Source organism: Ornithodoros turicata, chromosome 10, assembly GCF_037126465.1.
Source record: "Ornithodoros turicata isolate Travis chromosome 10, ASM3712646v1, whole genome shotgun sequence".
Classification (NCBI taxonomy): Eukaryota; Metazoa; Arthropoda; class Arachnida; order Ixodida; family Argasidae; genus Ornithodoros; species Ornithodoros turicata.
The window spans coordinates 10,190,537-10,208,621 of record NC_088210.1 but is presented as its reverse complement, the minus strand read 5'-3'; the positions used below and the strand labels follow the sequence as shown (position 1 = coordinate 10,208,621).

The 18,085-nt window shown below is 45.9% G+C and overlaps 1 protein-coding gene across 5 annotated transcripts in view; it reads right to left on the bottom strand.

Annotated features, from left to right (window-relative positions):
* Positions 1-18,085, bottom strand: part of LOC135370188 (NAD(+) hydrolase sarm1-like) — a 90,696-nt gene that overhangs the window by 6,317 nt on the left and 66,294 nt on the right. For 4 of the 5 annotated variants that reach the window (XM_064603895.1, XM_064603891.1, XM_064603893.1 and 1 more), the window contains exons 2-8: positions 10,009-10,155; positions 7,517-9,259; positions 7,282-7,458; positions 7,093-7,217; positions 6,632-6,867; positions 1,622-1,724; positions 169-358 (exon numbers count right to left, since the gene is read on the bottom strand). In XM_064603895.1, coding sequence (XP_064459965.1) covers positions 169-358; positions 1,622-1,724; positions 6,632-6,867; positions 7,093-7,217; positions 7,282-7,458; positions 7,517-9,259; positions 10,009-10,155 — 2,721 coding nt within the window. The remainder of the gene's footprint in view (positions 1-168; positions 359-1,621; positions 1,725-6,631; positions 6,868-7,092; positions 7,218-7,281; positions 7,459-7,516; positions 9,260-10,008; positions 10,156-18,085) is intronic. The other variant, XM_064603894.1, reaches the window with a different exon arrangement.

The following is an 18,085-nucleotide window of genomic DNA, read 5'->3' as shown; positions in this document are numbered from 1 at the left end:
TGAGTTGTGAACAACAACAACAACAACTTTATTTGAATGATGATGAGTGGATGTGTTATGAATGCCCTGTTTGCAGAGAGCGACATATTTAAAATATGTGTATGCAGCGCATTCATGGCATGCGACAAGTTGGACATGATGTGAGCACAGAACATGTTGTAGGTATACCTTATGCACCCAGTCCTTGCAATCCGTGTCGCCCAAGCAGCGGTCTAATGCGTTCGGCGTCAGCACCAGTAAAAAATGTTTCGCCTGTCGAATGCTGTTGAGGAGGTTTGTGTCAAATTTTCCGGACTCCAGCCTCTCCACGTCGATGAAGACGGAGAAACCGCGTAGTTGTAGATGAACTTTGAGAAGACTGCGAGAGGAAAAATGAGACATACGTTTCCACCGTGTTCTAAATGCTGCAATTTTTCCCGAGGCACTCTTGACTTCTAGCCTCATGTGCTCAGTGCCCGAATTTAACGGGTAATTTGCGGAATCGCAAAAGCTTCAATGAGTAGAGCCTGAAGTTTTCAGGGAATGTTGTTTTTCTAAATTTTGGGGGTAATTATAGGGCAAATAAACATGTGCTCTAAATTCTTGCGAATTTGGATGGAAAAACTTTCAGTATGCCAAACTCGGGAAGAAATCGAGCTCAGTTATTCGAACTGAATGTACTGTCCATAACGAAAACCTGAGACCAGGGCAAAATCAATAAAAAACACAAACACAGGTCTCAACTGATACTTGTGTTTTTGTGACTCCTCTTTTTATTTATTTTCCCCTAGTCTCAAATTTTCGTTATGTATATCTGACACCAGCTTGCTTGCTTTTTATCTTATTTAATGTTACAACTGTATTGGTTTGGTACAAACGGTGATGCAACTGCATTTGCAGCCGAACAAGTTGGTGTGCATTTCTACGGACGTCTCAGTGAGGGTATAATTTGGCGAGTAAAAATACGGTTTCACCCTAAAGAGGCAACCCTCAATTTGGGGTGCACATTTGGATAAGAACTGGGTGAAGCCCTAAAACTTCAGATCCTATCAACGAGGAATCACCAGTATTTTGACCAGAGGTAGCTGTTCTAGTGAGCAGTTGACGAATGGTCTCCTTACAGAAATGTGTCTGGCATCGTGTGCTCTACATACTCTTACTGTATATCACTGTCAGTGAACATGATTGTGCAACCTCATATTTCAAGCTTTGTACACGGGGGTGTCGTGGCCTGGTGGAGTGCAGAAATCCCCTGTGGATGCTCTATACTTGCATGCTCTATACTGCATGCTCTATACTTGCAGGTCCTCATGGTTTCTACTCAGATGTCGTTGTAATATTCTAATAGTATCCACTGGAACCTACTCCACTTCAGAGGTTTTCGACTGTCCTTATTCTATCGTCAGGCGTCTATTGGTCACATGCTTTGCACCCCCTTCAAAACTCTTTGCCCTCCTCTGAAAAAAAAAATCCTGGAAACGCCCATTCTCTTGTGGTAACTGAGTGTGTTGGGTAGTCTATCTTTTGCAGGCACGGTTTATATCCTCTCCGATATATTCTAATGGCACACTTTTGTTTCGGTGCTTCTCACACATAAGACACAGCAAAAGAAAGACACAGGAAAGAAAAAAATTAAGTTCACCTAGCAAGTTGAGATCCGTTTGATCGGCGATAGCTGACGAAGACATCAAGGCTCTTGTTCCTTTCCGACCCTTCCCCTTCTTCTTCCACAGACTGGTTTAGACCTGCAGGGAATAGCATGAAACAACTTCAGTTAGCTCATGCTCTGTTTTCTTTACGAATACAATTTTTTTCATACAACTGGAACATCATGTACTGTATGGTAAAAGCGATTCTGAAACATCACAGGGATTCTTCGCACTGTAAAGACAGTGCATGTCATTGCAGTGTGTTTACAGTGTCGAAAATGTTCACTTTCAAAACTGCATATTGCAGAAGAAGAAGAGCAGATGAATGATAACATGGGCACTGACTACTCCGAGAAGCTTTACAGGTGGTGTCAGCCCTCTCAGATGACAGTTCGGTGCCCCCAAAAGGAAGGGGAGAGAGAACAGGGAGGGGCATGCAGCCCCTGTTACTCTTGCATTTGAGCAGTCCTGCCGAACTACCCACCACAGAAAACACCGGACAAAACATTGGAGCATTACAGTTTTCAGGCAAACAACAAGTAGAGTAGTATACAATTTAAACGATGACTATAAGGAGAGCAAAAAAAATGCACATAGAGGGCATCATGTTTTAGGAAAGGAATGCCAAGAAACCATACACAAATCTTTTTGCTGTGCATATTGTTGATGAGTTTTATTACAATTCCACGGAAATTTGTTGGGCACACCGAGTTTGGGGTGCTGGCACGTGTTCGGCATGCAGTTAGATAATTTTAAGTTAAAACTTAAAATTGTCTAACTGCATGCCGTTTTCAAATTCAAAATTCAAAATTTCAAATTCAAAATTTTTTATGTGCTTTTTGTTTTTCTTCCTTGTAACCATTCAAGGTCAGAAACTCCACTCATCATCGTCATTGTGGACATTATTCACCATCGCATTGTAGCCGGCACCGTAGCGTGCTCGTAGCAAGGCATGTGCAATCAGTGATTTTCAGGCATCATTTTGGTTTTCCCTTGCATAGTGCAGTGCTGCCACTGTCCATGTAAGGCAGAACATATGTGTGTGAGAGTTGTAACTACAGCAATTGTAACTATTGCAAGGATTAAGATGGGCTCATCTAATAGTAATGCACGACAAAAGTAGAGACGGAACCGTGTTCTATAAATGATATTTCAATATTTTAGGGCTCATGTGAAAGTAGCAAACCTGAAGCCATCAACTGTCAAGAATGCCAGCTAGCTGTTTCTCTATTTCTTTGTCCTAAGTTGAAACTGTGCAAACAAAGGCATACAATACAGTGTGTAAATAGGAGATAATTTCAGTGCTGCTAAACACAGTCATAATCGTTGTTAATAATTGTTCACTTTCCTTAAATTGTCGTACTGACAGTGATTTATACATACCTACCCCCACACCCCCTATCCCTTATCCGTGCCTCCACCCTAACGCTAACCCCTGAGCCACGCCAGCTGGTAGCAGCGCGCGAGGCCTCTCTTCCGCACATTTTCTTAAAGATCCCCTCCTCTCTTGGAAAGTGCGTCTCGGAGAGTGAGGGACTTCGTCACGAGTCACGTGCCAGGGGAACGGGCTCCGTCACGACGTTCCCTCACTCTCCGATACGCACTTTCCAAGCGTCGAGGGGATCTTTGAAAGGTGCGTGGAACAGAGGCCGCGCGCGCGCTGCTGCCAGCTCGCGTGGCTGATGGTTAGCGTTAGGCTGTAGGAGTTCTGGATAAATGCCCGTTCCCCTGGCACGTGACACGTGGCGTAAACCGGCGCGGCAGCGCGTGACCTGAGAAGAAATAAACGAGGAAGGCACGGGGAGTGTTGGACGTCACGCGATGACCGCGTGTTGCGCAGTTCGCGACTGTCTTTCCGACTGCTTTTGTAAATAGACCTCTCCCTGTTTGTAAACAAATGACGTCATATATAGTGTTCGACAGCGCCACCAATTTGGTAGAGTTGAACTACGCACGGTGCTGGGGGAGAACAAAGGTCGCGCCCGGAATAAGTCACGGTCTTGAGGGGATTACGATGGTCCCTGAGAGGGACGCGACCTTTGGTCCTACTTTTCTTTCAATAGGAGGCAGCGAACAAGTGTCCATTCTTGAAACCCAGCCTTCCCCTTCCGATTAGTTTCGGTTTCAGTCTTTCTACCAACGTCATGACGACGTTTCTCGGGTAGAGCTCTATTTGACTGCGCGGTGACAATACACCGCAAAGCGAAAATAGTTTGCATGGTGCCTCCTCATGGACAGCTTTGACAGATGCGATAAGGTTTCGAGACATGTTAAACGTCACCTGATAGCTCCTTTAAATGATTTTAAACCAAGTACACCCCCCCGTCCCCCATTCTTTCCTACTGTCTTGTCTCCACCTGCCGCTCATAGCCACAGTTGCTTCGCGGCGCTATCACGGAATCAAAAGAAAAACGAGTAGAAAACCAGCGTACGTTTGCATCCGTCAGCTTCCCGCTATTCGCTACACTGGCTGGGGCGAGTCAACGGGACGTGCCCCGCCAGCTGTTTACCAGCCGCACGTTGTTGCCCAAACAACGCCGTCCCCCGGCAGAAATAGATGCTCCGAATACCTGCAGGATGACGCGGGAGCCCGAATTAGTTTGCCCAGAACGGACCTCGTCTGCAATTTTTAGCGTCGGAGGCGCGCCATCAATAGCGCTATGGTGAGTGAGAAACTCTCATCGGAGATGGTGGCGCCGATTCGGGCGACTGTTTGGCGCAGCACGTGCTTATATCAAGATCAAAAGTCCGCGTTTTCGCAAGAGCCGCAGCAGTGAGCGCAGTAGCTGATCAGCACTGTCGCAGTATACTGGGTGTTCCCACTTGAAATGCACCGTGAAGACAAAAGGGGGCGCCACACGTAAGAAAAGAACAAGTAACAACAGGGTTATTTTTATCATGGTTAATTGCTGTATTGCTTCGGTTCTGGCTAAGCAAAGTTTTTTTTTTTTTTTCCTTTTTTAGTATCGACACTGCACCACGGAGAATTAGTTCATGTTTGTCTCGGTAGTCCCCCGGGGCTACAAACTGTTGCAATATTTCGCAAATAGGGCTTATTCGCTGACGTCACCGCGCGGCCATACTGTAGGTCCCTCGAAGTCATTTACCCGCATTCGTACGCTGCCATATATGCTTTGTGGATGACTATTAACGTCGAAAACGTGAAAATTACTTGGATATGCTACAAATCATACAGCACAGTAATTCTGAAACGCCAAATATACGGTGACCGCGATGCGGGTAATGACTTGGAAGGGACCTACAATATGGCGGCCGACGGCAGAACATCTGCTTGCTAGCGACAGTGGCGGTCTCCTACGGATGACGTCATGTGAATGAACCCTATGCTGTACTGCTTAATAACTAACATTTAATAATATGTTGAGGTAAATAACAACCCGCATTTAGTTTATGGAAAGCGCGAAAAATTCGAACTATATATGTTTGAGAATCAAAGCCAATCATAAGCACTAGTGGTATTTTGGAATGCACACCAACTGTTTTGTTCGTTTTCTCTTTACCGAGTAATGTATCGAGTCTTCAGACTAGCATGTGGACTACGCAAACAGGGAAATATAAAAACACTCTGTTAAAGAAGATGATGGTCCTGGAATTGTCACGCGCACATTGCACAGATACTGTGCAATCCATTCTACACTCTAAGAAAAAAGAGAAAAAAAAAGTGATTTTATTCCTTTTGGGGGCTAAATGCATTACCACAAAAAATACTCCCTCTCGGGAGTAAATGAATGTCACAGAGTGGAGACTGCATTTCACACTCAGTTCTAACAGTCCTGTAGTTACATAATTCGTGTGCATGCATGGAAATAGTTTGAATCAAACCGTCAACCGTGATATGTCGAGTGAGATAAAATCTCGCGAGATGCATAAGTGTGAGTGGAAAATTGCTAAGGTAGCTAAGTTGTACAGCCTTATTCCATCAAATACAAGAATAGCACATATTTACGTAGACTGCCGCATTCAGGAGATCATTTGCGAAGTTCAGTTACTATTTGCAGTCCTGGGGAGTAAATGTCGGGGTCAAGGGACTAACTGCATTCGATGGAACTATAGAAGCTGCAGTTACTCCCCATTTCGCCTTTTTCTTTTCTTTTCTTTTCTTAGAGCGTACTTGAGAAACTTCTAGCACTAAAGGGGAACTAAAATTGATGCCGTTACCTTGACATCAACACAAAAGGAACGAGACTCATCCCCTGCGTCGTTCGTGATTTATGCGCGAATAGAACCGCAAGTTCGCATCTTTCTTCTCCCTCTCCTTCTCAAGAATGCCGACAACGCGCAGCGCGCTCTCATTGGTCCCCGCTAACGATTTTGACCAATCATCGCGGGAGACCGTTTGCGGAGACCAATGCGAAGCCTCTCCGCATTCTCGGCCTTCTTAAGAAGTAGAGGGAAAGGGTAAAGTGTTTCCTTTTCTTCTTTTATTATTATTATTATCGCTTTTTTTGTCAATCATAAATAACGAACGACGCAACTGATGAGTCTTGTTCCTTTCGTGTTGGTGCAAAGGCAACGGCATCTTTCACTTCTTCCTTTAACTTCACCCTTCTTCTTCGAGAAGAAAATTTTGCACTTTGATGTTCCTTTAAAGGGATCGCGATAGGTCATCTCATAAACGTAAAAGAGTTTGCATCTTTCTTCTCCCTCTCCTTCTCAAGATTGTCGACAGTAAACATGAAAGCGGTTCTTTGTAACAATGTGAACATGCATTCAAAGTTCCACAACGACGAGTGTAATAGAAGCGGAGAAAATGGGCACCGCGAATACCGAAACTCATGCGGCTCTGACGTCACAGCCCTTGCATTTAATCACGACCGAAAACACCCACACTCGATGTTCCCGCGACATTGCCCTGCAGCAAACAGGACAGCAGAGCCGCCGCATCTCCACGACGTCACGCGCTGAAGTGACTTTCAAGCTAAGATTCGCCATTTCGTTAGATGAGACCGCTATATAAAAAAAAGAGAAGGAACTACGCTCACCAAGAATTGCCTGACAGATGCGCAGCCTGTGGATGGAGTTGTCGATGCCGCACTCCTTAAAGAGCTGGTCATCGTTTAGGAACTTTAGAGAGTCCTTGTCGACGCCACTTTGAAGCATTCGGTACGTGTATTGGCTGAAGTCCGGACCTAGGTTCTGCAAGATCTGGTTAACGTTGGTCGTGTCCACGGACGAATAGTCCGCCATTCTTTTCAGCAGGGACAACTCGCGGAGGAATCTGCGGCACAAAAATATGAACGTCAGGCCACGATGTCGCCTGCTCGCGGACCTTCGGGCACAGAGAAGGAAACGCCCATAGTGGAGGTTGATTTTTTTTAAAGAGACTACTAGCTATGGGTTGTTAAACATTCGATCTGGAGTCTCCATTCAAAGGCTAGTGGTTTGGCAGTAGTACTCGTAACGGTAAATTAACGTGACAGCAGTTATGCATAGTCAGCTTCACCTCCTTCTAAGGATGCCGTTCTTGATTCCAATGTCCTCCCTCAGCATGACCTCATTTAACTGCAGCAACAGATCTCCGTCCACCCTGCTGTTGACGAACTCTGACGCGTAATTCGTGAAGCCTATCTGCAACGGTAGGATTAAGTTGTTACACATTATCGCTGCCGCGCGTATCTGAGGGGAGCCTTACCTGCTTCACCCACTCTTTCACATCCTCCACGGTCCAAAGGGGGACCTGCTGAGACAACTTGTGAGGAACCTCCTCACCTATTAGCTGCAGAGCCTGTGCTGCGAACTTGGAAGCGATCGCGTTCGGAGAACTGGCCACTTTCCGCAGAGCCTCCAGAGCACCGATTTCGGCAAACACCTGAACGAAAGCACATTTACAGAATGCCGCTGAGGACAAACACCCAACAACCACGTACCGAGGTATTCCCTTGACGCTTCTTAATGCCGGCCTCCATGGCAAAGTGGAAGGCAGCGAGGCTCCGAGCCTCTTCCCGCTTACTGTCCAGGACAGGCACAAAGCGCAGGAGCCAGTCCTTGGACTGACCATGCACGTGAGCCACGGTGCTCTTTGCGAACTCTTCAGGATTATGACTGGTCACGAAGGGCTCTACTAAGTCGAGTGTACCGGACTGCATTACAGCTGCTTCAATCTCCTTGTTAGCCACAAGAGCCGCAATGGCCAAGCAGGCGTAGTACTTGATGTTGTCATCGTCGTTAAACGCCAGAGGGAAGAGCCAGACGGGGGCCTTATGTTTGATCATCGCCTGGTGGTTCTCAGAACCACCGTAGAGCGTGAGGTTGGCGAGTGCTGAAGCACAATGCCGTAGGGTCTCCACGTCGCACGTTCGGCAGTCGTACAAGATGGCTTTCAGACCCCCCATGCGTATGAGGTCACTACACGTTGACTCGGAGTGCTTGAAAAGATGACACAAGATGCCGGTGCCCACCCTAGAGTACAGAGCCTGGTGATCGGTACTACACTCGCACGCCACGCGCACCACTTGTTCCAATCCGTTTTCTACAACGTAGGAGCGATTCTCCGTTGAGAGGCATTGCTCTAGAAGTCTGGCACTGGCAAATTGAAGGCTTTCGTCATCGGAAGCACAGTTCCTTAAGAGAACATCTAAACCACCATTAACCCGTAGAATGTTGCACATTTTAAAACCTAGATCGTGGCCATACGTGGGGACAGCCCAGGCCTTGCGAATGATGTCCACCATCGTGTCGAGAAGTTCCACCGGCTCTTTGGTGGTCTTGAGTTCTTCCACACAAATACACATGCGCTGGGCAAGTCTGGAAATAGCTTTATCAATGTCCGATTGACTAGAAGGCGAACGAAGTATCTCCAGGTCCTCGTTGACCGCATGGGTCAAGGCTAGTTTCTGTGTAGAAGGCAGCGCTAACATAGAGAACGGGTCGGACGTCGGAGACGTCACAATGGGAGACATCCCTGTCGACATGCCACTAAGGTCCATCTGTTTCACGGTCTGATGTGTCACCGACGACTTCGTAACACCCTTGGAGCTGATGAAAACCTCGGAGGCCGCTGTCGCCTTCTCGCTTTTCTGCTGCTGCAAGAGGCCATGAGTGAACAACTGTCGGTCCTCCTGCTTCGCCAATGCGAGCTTCTCGGCAGTAAAGTCCTCCGTAGCTAGCTTCATGCCGGCGGCCATCGAAGTCTTTTGTTGCTGATGCAGGGTCTCACCCACTTTAAGCTGCTTCTGGTCTTGCTTCAAGGCTGCCACCTTCTCGGCTGCAAAGCCGTCCCCTTCCATGCGTGCTTTGCAGGCCTTGCTGTGCTGCTTCTCCTGATAACTGATGTCGCCAGCCTGAAGTCGCTTCACCTCTTTATTGCTGGAAGCCACTTTCTCAGTGGTGATACCGTCAGCGATCACTTTGCTCTGCGAGGAGGAAGTGACTCGCTTCTGCTCGAAGCGCATCTCGGAGGACGCCGGGGACGTTTCCCGGACGACAGTCGTCTCCTCTTCTTCCGGGAGTCCGCAGTCGACGGAGAAACCGCGCTGCGAGGAGATCATCTTGAGGCGCGAGTCACTGCTACTCGAACTGCTCACGCTCACGCTGCGGCTGTAGTTTCGGTTCTCCTGCTGGCTTCCGCTCATCACAGACTTCGTGGTGGTTCCGCTGGAACTCTTCACGACCTGCGGAAGCAACAAGCACACATGTCACTAAGCAGTTTCCGGGCGCAAAGATGTCGATCAGAAGAGCGAGGCTATAAGTCTTACCTACGAGAACAGGGCCTGCGTCAGCTTTACAAGCGACAAAGAGATCATGTGTAAGTTAGACGCTGTGCTAGCTAAAGTGCGTGTCTTACTGTACGGCCATGGAGCAGCGTAGCGGAGCAGCGTGAAAAAGGGGGAAATGTGGTATCATTAAAATTACTATAAAGATCACAAATTGAAACATATACTGAGCAGGGTTTAAATGGGAAGTGAAATTTAGCAAAAAAAAAAGTATATTTGAAAAGGTCAAATAGTTTCTGAAAAACAACGGCAAGTTACTAAGGCATATTCTTGGCAAAAAAGAAATGAATAAAATGTTGCAGTGTCAGAGGCATCAGAAGCCCCTCGCCGCATTTGGGGAGGTGGGTTGCAAGCTGAAGCTAGAACGATTGGTACATTAGGAACGTCTTCAACCCAGAAATCTACTGAGGACACCACTGATGAATCTTCTCAACGTTCGTGCAAGAGGGCTCAGCAGTGTCTGGGAAAATTTTGCGCGCTGCGGATAGTGCCCTTTTTGGTGTTTTCAGTTCAAGTTGCGAGAAACTTCGCCGCTCTTTTAAAGTCGCACGCCCAAGACACTCGCAAAGACGAACACACTCACTCCCATAGACGTCCACATGCCGTCATTTCGGAGGCAAGCCCACATGGAGCGGAAGGACGCTTACCTGCGAGGAGACCTTCTCTGAACTAGTGGAGTAAGAGGTGATGGCAGAGGTACCCTTGGTCTTGGCCATGTTCTCTACCACGCTGCTCAACCCGTTGGCCGCTGCTATAACAGCCGCAGGAGGAGGGTCCGGAGACACGTCTGACATCTGCAGGATAGCACACATAATTCCACTCAACGTTGGTGTAAGAAAACAATCGAACTTTTGTTAGGGTTTCAAGATCCCGGTCGGTAACATCCTCGAAACAACAAAAAGACCGACCATATAGGTACATATACCCGCACTATCAGTCAAACGTTTCTTGTGACGTACAACCCCACCCTCTCTGGAAAACACCCGAAAGCACTCATCGTTATCGATCAAAAAGTCTCGTTTGTTTCGCGAGATTGACTGTTGTTGATATGGCGTCCTGACACACGTGATTCGTGGAGAAGAGGCTTTTGGCCTCTACAACCAGGAACTGCGCCGACACTAATTTCTGCGGGAAAAACCTAGGGAGAACCCCAGACAGCACAGCTGGTGCTGGGATTTGGGATTGTTCCGTTGTTAGCGCCGCGTAGTGACTATGGCTCTTATTAGCGACGTAGAGATGTGGAGAGAGAACAGGAGGAAGGAGTGGGGGAGGGGGAGGGAGGTTAGTGTGGCCGACTTCATCTGGAAATCCTGCCGCAAAACACCACGGATTCTTCTTTTCTTTTCCTTTTTTTTTTTTTTTTTACCGGTTGACGCCGTAGGGAAACTAACGCGTCCACAAAATATTTTCGCCGAATTCGGAGGCGTTTTCACGCCAGGTGGCGCTGAACATCTGGTGATATTAAAACACTAGAAAAACGAGTTTCAGAGTACCGCCAACCGCTTGGCTTGGCTTGACTTCACCTCACGTAACTAGGCAACGCTTCCATTTTCCTTCCACGCCAATATGGCCCGCTGCGTTAACGCTTTGCGACAAATTCAATTTGATTTGACATTGACAAATTCACTCGCGTGAGACTACTTGTGCCAGACAATCTTAGACGATATAGTAACTACTGTGCGTACAGATATACGGATCTGGACAATTACAAAGCGGAAAAGTTTTCCAAGGTAGCGATAATATAATCTCAGTTATACAATAATTTGATTTAAAAACACAGACGTTAGGCTGTAGCGTTTTAATTAACAACGCGAGTGATCAACCGCAGCATTACATGTACAACAGATATCCAAATGAATAAATAATTGGAAGGGATATGGCGCATCACGGTCACGTGGGTGGATTCAGCCAATAGGCATCGCGGCGACAAGGGAAAAGGCTGGCGGTACTCTGAAACATGTTTTTCTAGTGCTCTAGATGGTATCACATGCATGGAAACGTCAGAGGCGGTCGTAGAGGACTTCTCTTTCATTCTGTATGAAGAAACTGTTACGCCGATGCGTCTGCCGTACCGTACTATATACCGACCTATAGAAATACACGTTTTTGTTGCGTGTTCGCTATCTTTTTTTTTTTTTTTTCTGACTCACCACCCGCACATGGGAACCTAAAATGTGGTAGACACGGAGCTGGTCACTTGGTGAACACGCGAAAAAGAATTTATTTCGAAGGATGTAAAAGAAAAGCGAATAAAAGATATTGTGAAATACGCGGAATTCGATAAATTAGCTGTATCGCTGGCTAAAAAAAAAAAAAAAATCGATGCGCCCGACGCGATACGAGCATTATCTGTGGACGCTACAGTAACGGTGAATATGTCCACCTGGACGTATAAAAAAAAGTCGGGAGGGATCGCATAGCCAACGCCACCTAGACAGAGAAAGCCTGCGCATTGCCTCCTCTCCCTCCTTCGCTACGTACACATATATAGGCAGAATAAACCTCTACCCGAGAAACGTCATCATGACGTTGGTAGACAGACTGAAACCGAAACAGATCGGAAGGGGGAGAGCTGGATTCCACGAATGGGCACTTGTTCGCTGCCTATTAAAAGAAAAGCAGGACCGAAGGTCGCGTTCGTTTCGGGGATCATCGTAATCCCCGAAAGACCGTGGTTCTCGGGCGCGACCTTGTTCGTCCCATAGTTTCGAGCATAGTTCAACCACGGTGGTTCAACTCTACCAAACCGGTGGCGCTGTCGAACAGTATGACGTCGTTTGTTTACAAACAGGGAGGCCTATTCGTCTGCTACTGCGATTCACCGTTCTGCGAATTCAAGGAGCCGCAAATGATTGCAGACCTAAATACGCTGTGCAAGTGCGTCTCTGCGCATGAGAGGAGGCAGTGAGAGGGAAGAGGGAGGGCGCCGCCTTAGCCAATGGGGCTTCCTCAAGTGGCGTAACCGGGAGAGGAGATATACGCAGAACGCTCGGTTACTTGCCGAGCGGAGTAGTGCAAGTGCAAGACGCTTTCCAGAATATCACTCTTGAGAAAGACTGAGACCGTTTTGCGTTTTATTTCCAAGTTTTCCCATTTAGTACGCGGGGACGTCCAATCACAACTCGCAGACGACAGTGGTTCTTCTCCATGGCCACGAGCCACGACCGCTGAAAGCACGTTCGTGATTGGCTACGGCCGTTGAAAACACGATCCTGATTGGCTACGGCCGTTGAAAACACGATCCTGATTGGCTGCCTCTTAACTGTTATGCAAGTCGACGAGCGCGCAGGCTTTCTGTATCTATAGGTGGTGTTGCCATGGCCCGGTGTTGAACCACGTGACTTTCACCAGTTAGTAACTCTGTACGATCACCTCCACCACCCACCACCAGACATATTTCGTCGTGGTCGTCGCAGTGAACCTCAATAATGAGGCTCATTGTTGAGGTTCTTTAATGAGGTTCGGGTAAATCCTCGGTGCAACCTTCCGATTCTGTCTTTTTTTTTTTTTTTTGCTTTTCTCTTTTTCCTATTCTTCTTACTTTTCTATTTTCCTTTCCATTATTTCTTTTCCTTATTTTCCTTCTATTATTCTTTTTCTTTCTCTTATTCGCTTTATTATTTTCTTTCCTTTTCCTTTTCTTCTTTTTTTTTGGAATAGCAAGCCGACTTCTTTCTGGTTGACCTTTCCTTTTCGTAATAAACATATCCCCCCTTCCGGTTTTTACGCACGATTGCATAGCAAGTCGCCGCAAAGCACCAAGCCTGTGATATAATTTATCGTATTGACAGGTTTACTCCTATGACCTCCTTTTGTGTTCGTGTTATCTAGGCGATCTGTGCGATTGTACCTCTTGTACAATTATTCAGTGTAATCAGTCTGCACTATATTTAAGATAAGGATCAATCGGGCAGGTGCACACCAGCTTTAATACGTATTTCACCGGTACTAGCCAAGTGTGAGGCTATCTAAATAAGGGGTACAGAGGATCCCGGATGATTGATAACATAAGCAGAACAGTGCGCGCCACAATCAATACTATGACCTTCTGCCATAAACTGCTGCTTTCAGCGTTATCCATTGCATACCTGGGTAGTAGTGTCATTACTGTAATTAGATTACTTTTGTGGTAATTTGTAATGTAATGCGTTACTTTTGACATTATGTAATTTGTAATGTAATGCATTACTTTTGATATTATGTAATTTGTAATATAATGCCTCACTTTTGACATTATGTAATTTGTAATGTAATGCATTACTTTTGATATTACGTAATTTGTAATGTAATGCCTCACTTTTGACATTACGTAATTTGTAATGTAATTTAATTACATTTGGGCAGTAATTTTAATGTCATTACTCATTAGTTTTTACAAAAGATTCGAGTCTAGTGTTCTGTGTTGGCAATTGGCAGAAAGAGAGTTGGCAACTGGCAACGCCCACAATGAATTTCCACATCCTCAACATCGTTACGATTAAGCTCGCAGTAATGGCTCTGTAATGTCGTTACCTTTTTGTAGTAATTGCAATGTAATTTCATTACATTTCAATTGCAGTAATGAGTAATGTAATTTAATTACATGTTAGAAGTAATTTACCGAGGTATGATCCGTTGCAGCGAGCAATGAAACGGGCCATGAAAGTATATAAGCAGCAAAGCGAACAACGAGTATTTAGATTCTCCGACAGCATGAAACGTTCAACAAATTCCTGAGACGATTACTCGATGAATTTTGCGAGGCAGTCACAGGGCTACACGCGTTCTTTGGGTTAAAGTAGCAGGAAAGTCGTTTTTAACATCCTGTTTTCTTTCTATAAAACTGTTAGGCAGGCCAGTAAGAGGCACCATGAGAAGTAATTCACACCACAGAGTCATAATTATCGCAGAAATTGAATTGAAAAGTACGTCGCAAAAAGCGACTGTGCGCAACGGCGGTGAAGAGCAGTACAAGCCTCCAGATCTGCCTGAAACCTCGCGCTGACGCTATAAGGAGAACGCTCGCTGATTGGTCTAGAGAAACGTTGTCTGCTACTCCTCTGTCGTCTGCTACTCGGCTGTTCGCGGGGTTCTGAAAAAATGCCTTTCTCCTGGGGGCTTAATCGCTTCATCGTCGTTACGGTCGTTACAAGCTAACGAGTGGCGGGAAATTCAAAAAGGTGGGCACGTGACACATTGCGCGTGACGTATACCACGGCCTTCACGTATCGCGCGAAGAGCGCCGTACACGTGTTTTATCACGTGCCCACCTTTTTAAATTTCCCGCCCGCCTTTTTGAACTTCCCGCCACTCGTTACTTTGTAACGACCCTAACGACGATGAAGCGATTAAGCCCCCAGGGGGCTTAATCGCTTCATTCCCTGGGGGAACTGGCAAGCCTGGTTTACGGCGGCAAAGGGACAGGGCTCTGACCCCCCACTTACCTGCGAACCAGAAGGAGTTCCCCCTGCCCTGTAACGTCACCGGTGACGTGGCATCATACCTCCTCATCGTCGTTATAACCGGAGTGGCGAGTTGAGATTGAACGCGCGGAGCCATGTTTATGCCCCTTTTTTTTTCTTTTTTTGTGTGTGAAACAAATTGCACACATCAAAACATTTCGCGCTATTCGGTAAAATGACACACACACTTTCATCAGACGTCTTAATGTGAATTTTTTTTTTAGATAGCCCTCGGTACTCCTCTAATCGTTCAGATCTCACGTAGGGAATTAATGTACTATAAGAGCTTGGAAGAATGCCTTGACAGGAGGAATAACCACAGTCACCGCCCCCATTCACGCACACAAAGTACCAAACAGTAACAAAACAAAGTAACAGAGTAGCGAAAGTAACAAACGCTGCTGTGTTACAACTTCGTGCCGTCAAAAGGACATGTTGCTCCTGCTTATACGACAAAATAACAATTCCTGTGTCCACTGTATAGCGTCTCACCCCTCGAAGAGCGTTCGTTTTCTGTTACTATGTTGGCACCAAAGACCACACAGGGAACACATCGAACGTAAAGCACGTAATGTAAATTGCCCGCGCCGATCCACACTGTCGACGGTTTCCGCTAAACGGCGCGCGTGTCGACGTTCTCCTCACGAATACATCGTCGCGCTGTCATCTGACATGGCAGAACGTTCTTTCTGGTTCTAAACACGCAGTTTCGGGAATGCACAAGAAGCCCTTAGAAGTCGGCCCAGGACGCACATTTCCCCAGGGCGTGAGTCGTGACGTTGCCCACATACGTGAGGCCGACAACGGCAAGCCCTATCACCACCACCACCACCACCACCACCACCACAAGAATGCATTTAGACTGGAAACAAAGGTGCATTGTCCTCCCCTTGTTATTTAACCAACCACCACCAACCCAAACAACAACAAAGGTGCATTGTAATGCATTACTACATTATTATTACATGCACGAATAGACTACGAATACAATGCAATGTAATGCATTAATTATTTAATTAATTAATGCATTATTCATTGACTGGGATGAAAATTGCGCTCAAGGCAGCGGTTACGAACTACAATTATATGCAATGAGATACGAAGGCAGAAAAAATAGGCGATGTCAAGTTGCCGGTGGTGAGTAAATCAAAGAGTGATATTAAACGGTAGGAACAACTTATTTATTTACACCTTATTTATTTACACATGGTAAATAAATACACATGGTAAATAAATACACATAAATAAATAAGTTGTTCCTACAGTTTAATATCACTCTTTGATATATGCAATGACATAGAAACGAAGGAAATCCCCAAGCTGTTTTCTCTTTCTTTTTTTCAGCCACTTTTGTGACTGATCAGGGAAGCGAAGTTCGTTTCAGTGTAGAGATAACCTGATGCGTCGAGCTACGTAATCAGAACGCACCTGTATTGGACAGCGTTGCGCACGGGTGCTCCCCACTGCCCAATAGACTATCTCGATGCATCAAGTTATCTCTATACACTGAACGATCTTAGCCTCCTGGGTCACTACGAAGCAAGACACAGCCCAAACACCAAAAAAAGACTTTTAACACCAACTCTTTCCGTGTGCTCTACAATGATTCCTATATATGGTTGCTCATTTCGACTACTGTATGCGTATTACTAGTATCTTTCTACAAAATTATTCTTACATATAGCGATTTTAACGGAGCTGTCATTACTATCACCGGCAATGTGTAATAAGTTAAAAGACTAATCACGTCTTTTCGTAATGTAACGCCAGAGTAATGTCATTATTTGATTAAAGCAATGGTATTAGTAATGAATTACTATAAGAATGAAAAGGCCGCGTAGGGAGCCTTCTGCGACGGGAGGGATTTATTGGCAGAAAAAAAGAAAGGGGAGATGTCAGCCATGTAGCACGCCGGCTTGCTATTCCCAGGTCTGCGCCTATGGGCTCGTTGAGCATAGCACGGCGAGCCCAGAAAACCCTGTTGCGAAGTCATCAAGCGCATTTACAGCTCGTGGACTAACTGAGAACATTTCCTCGCGCGAAGTCTTCCTCTCTTTGACAATTGAGATGAAGGAGTTGCTCCACGATTCTTTCCACCGCTGTCGATACAGTATTCGAAATACAGTTCGCAACTAAGGAGATATTACTCCGATTTTGTCGGAAGGTGCCGAATTTGTATAATATTAGAGCTGCGCGAACAGTAATTTTAAAACGGAAGCGTGAATAGTTATACCGGGTGTTTCAGTTAAATCCCCAGGATAAATAATTCACGAACCGGTGCGCCAATCGAATAATTTTCTTTTTTACAAGTATCTGTCCAGTACCGCCTACAAGATGCGCACCGCGTGAAATGAGCGGGAGGCGCTCATTATTTAAATAAAAATTCAAATGAGTTTCGTGAAAAAAGCTTAACTTCTAAGGCAGGGTGCTGTCGACATTAAAATGGGTACTACCCCTTCTGGGACCTTCAGTAGATACATTTTAGAGGAAAATCTGCAACCGAAGCGGGTCATTTGTTGCAGTAATTAATTGGTTTCGGTTTACATATTTTTGTCGCGGCTGCATGGTCGCGGTGAAGCGCAAAAGGACGCTCTTTCATTCCCATGTCCACCAATGGATTACGTCCTTTTGCGCTTCGCCGCGACCAGCCGCGACAAAAATACGTAAACCGAAACAAATTAATTACTGCAACAAATGACCCGCTTCGGTGGCAGACTTTTCTCTAAAAGGTGTCTACTGAAGGTCCCAAAAGGGGGTAGTTAGTACCCATTTTAATGCCGACGGCGCCCTGCTTTAGAAGTTAGCTTTTTTCACGAAACTCGTTTGAATTTCTATTTAAGTAATGAGCGCCTCCCGCTCGTTTACGCGGTGCGCACCTTGTAGGCGGTATTGGACAGATACTTGTAAAAAAAGAAAGTTATTCGATTGGTGCACCGGTTCGCGAATTATTTAGCCCTGGGATTTAACTGAAACACCCGGTATACTCGGCGAAGCTTAAGTATAGAGCGAATATTTATGCAACCCAAGGCGAATACAAAGCGCAATAGTTGCATAAACGGATCCTAATACATACGCAGCACATGATACGGATATAGAGCGCACGTACCTGACACGTGCACACGGATGTCCGCATTGCTTCATATTCATTCATGTTTCGTTCTCACTTTGTCTCATATCTCCTCTAGTGGCGTTTTTCGGGCTTTTCCTGACTATTGGAATACATTTCGTTTGAAAGCGACATATCTCCGATTCGAAATTTGAGCATATGTACAATTACATATTC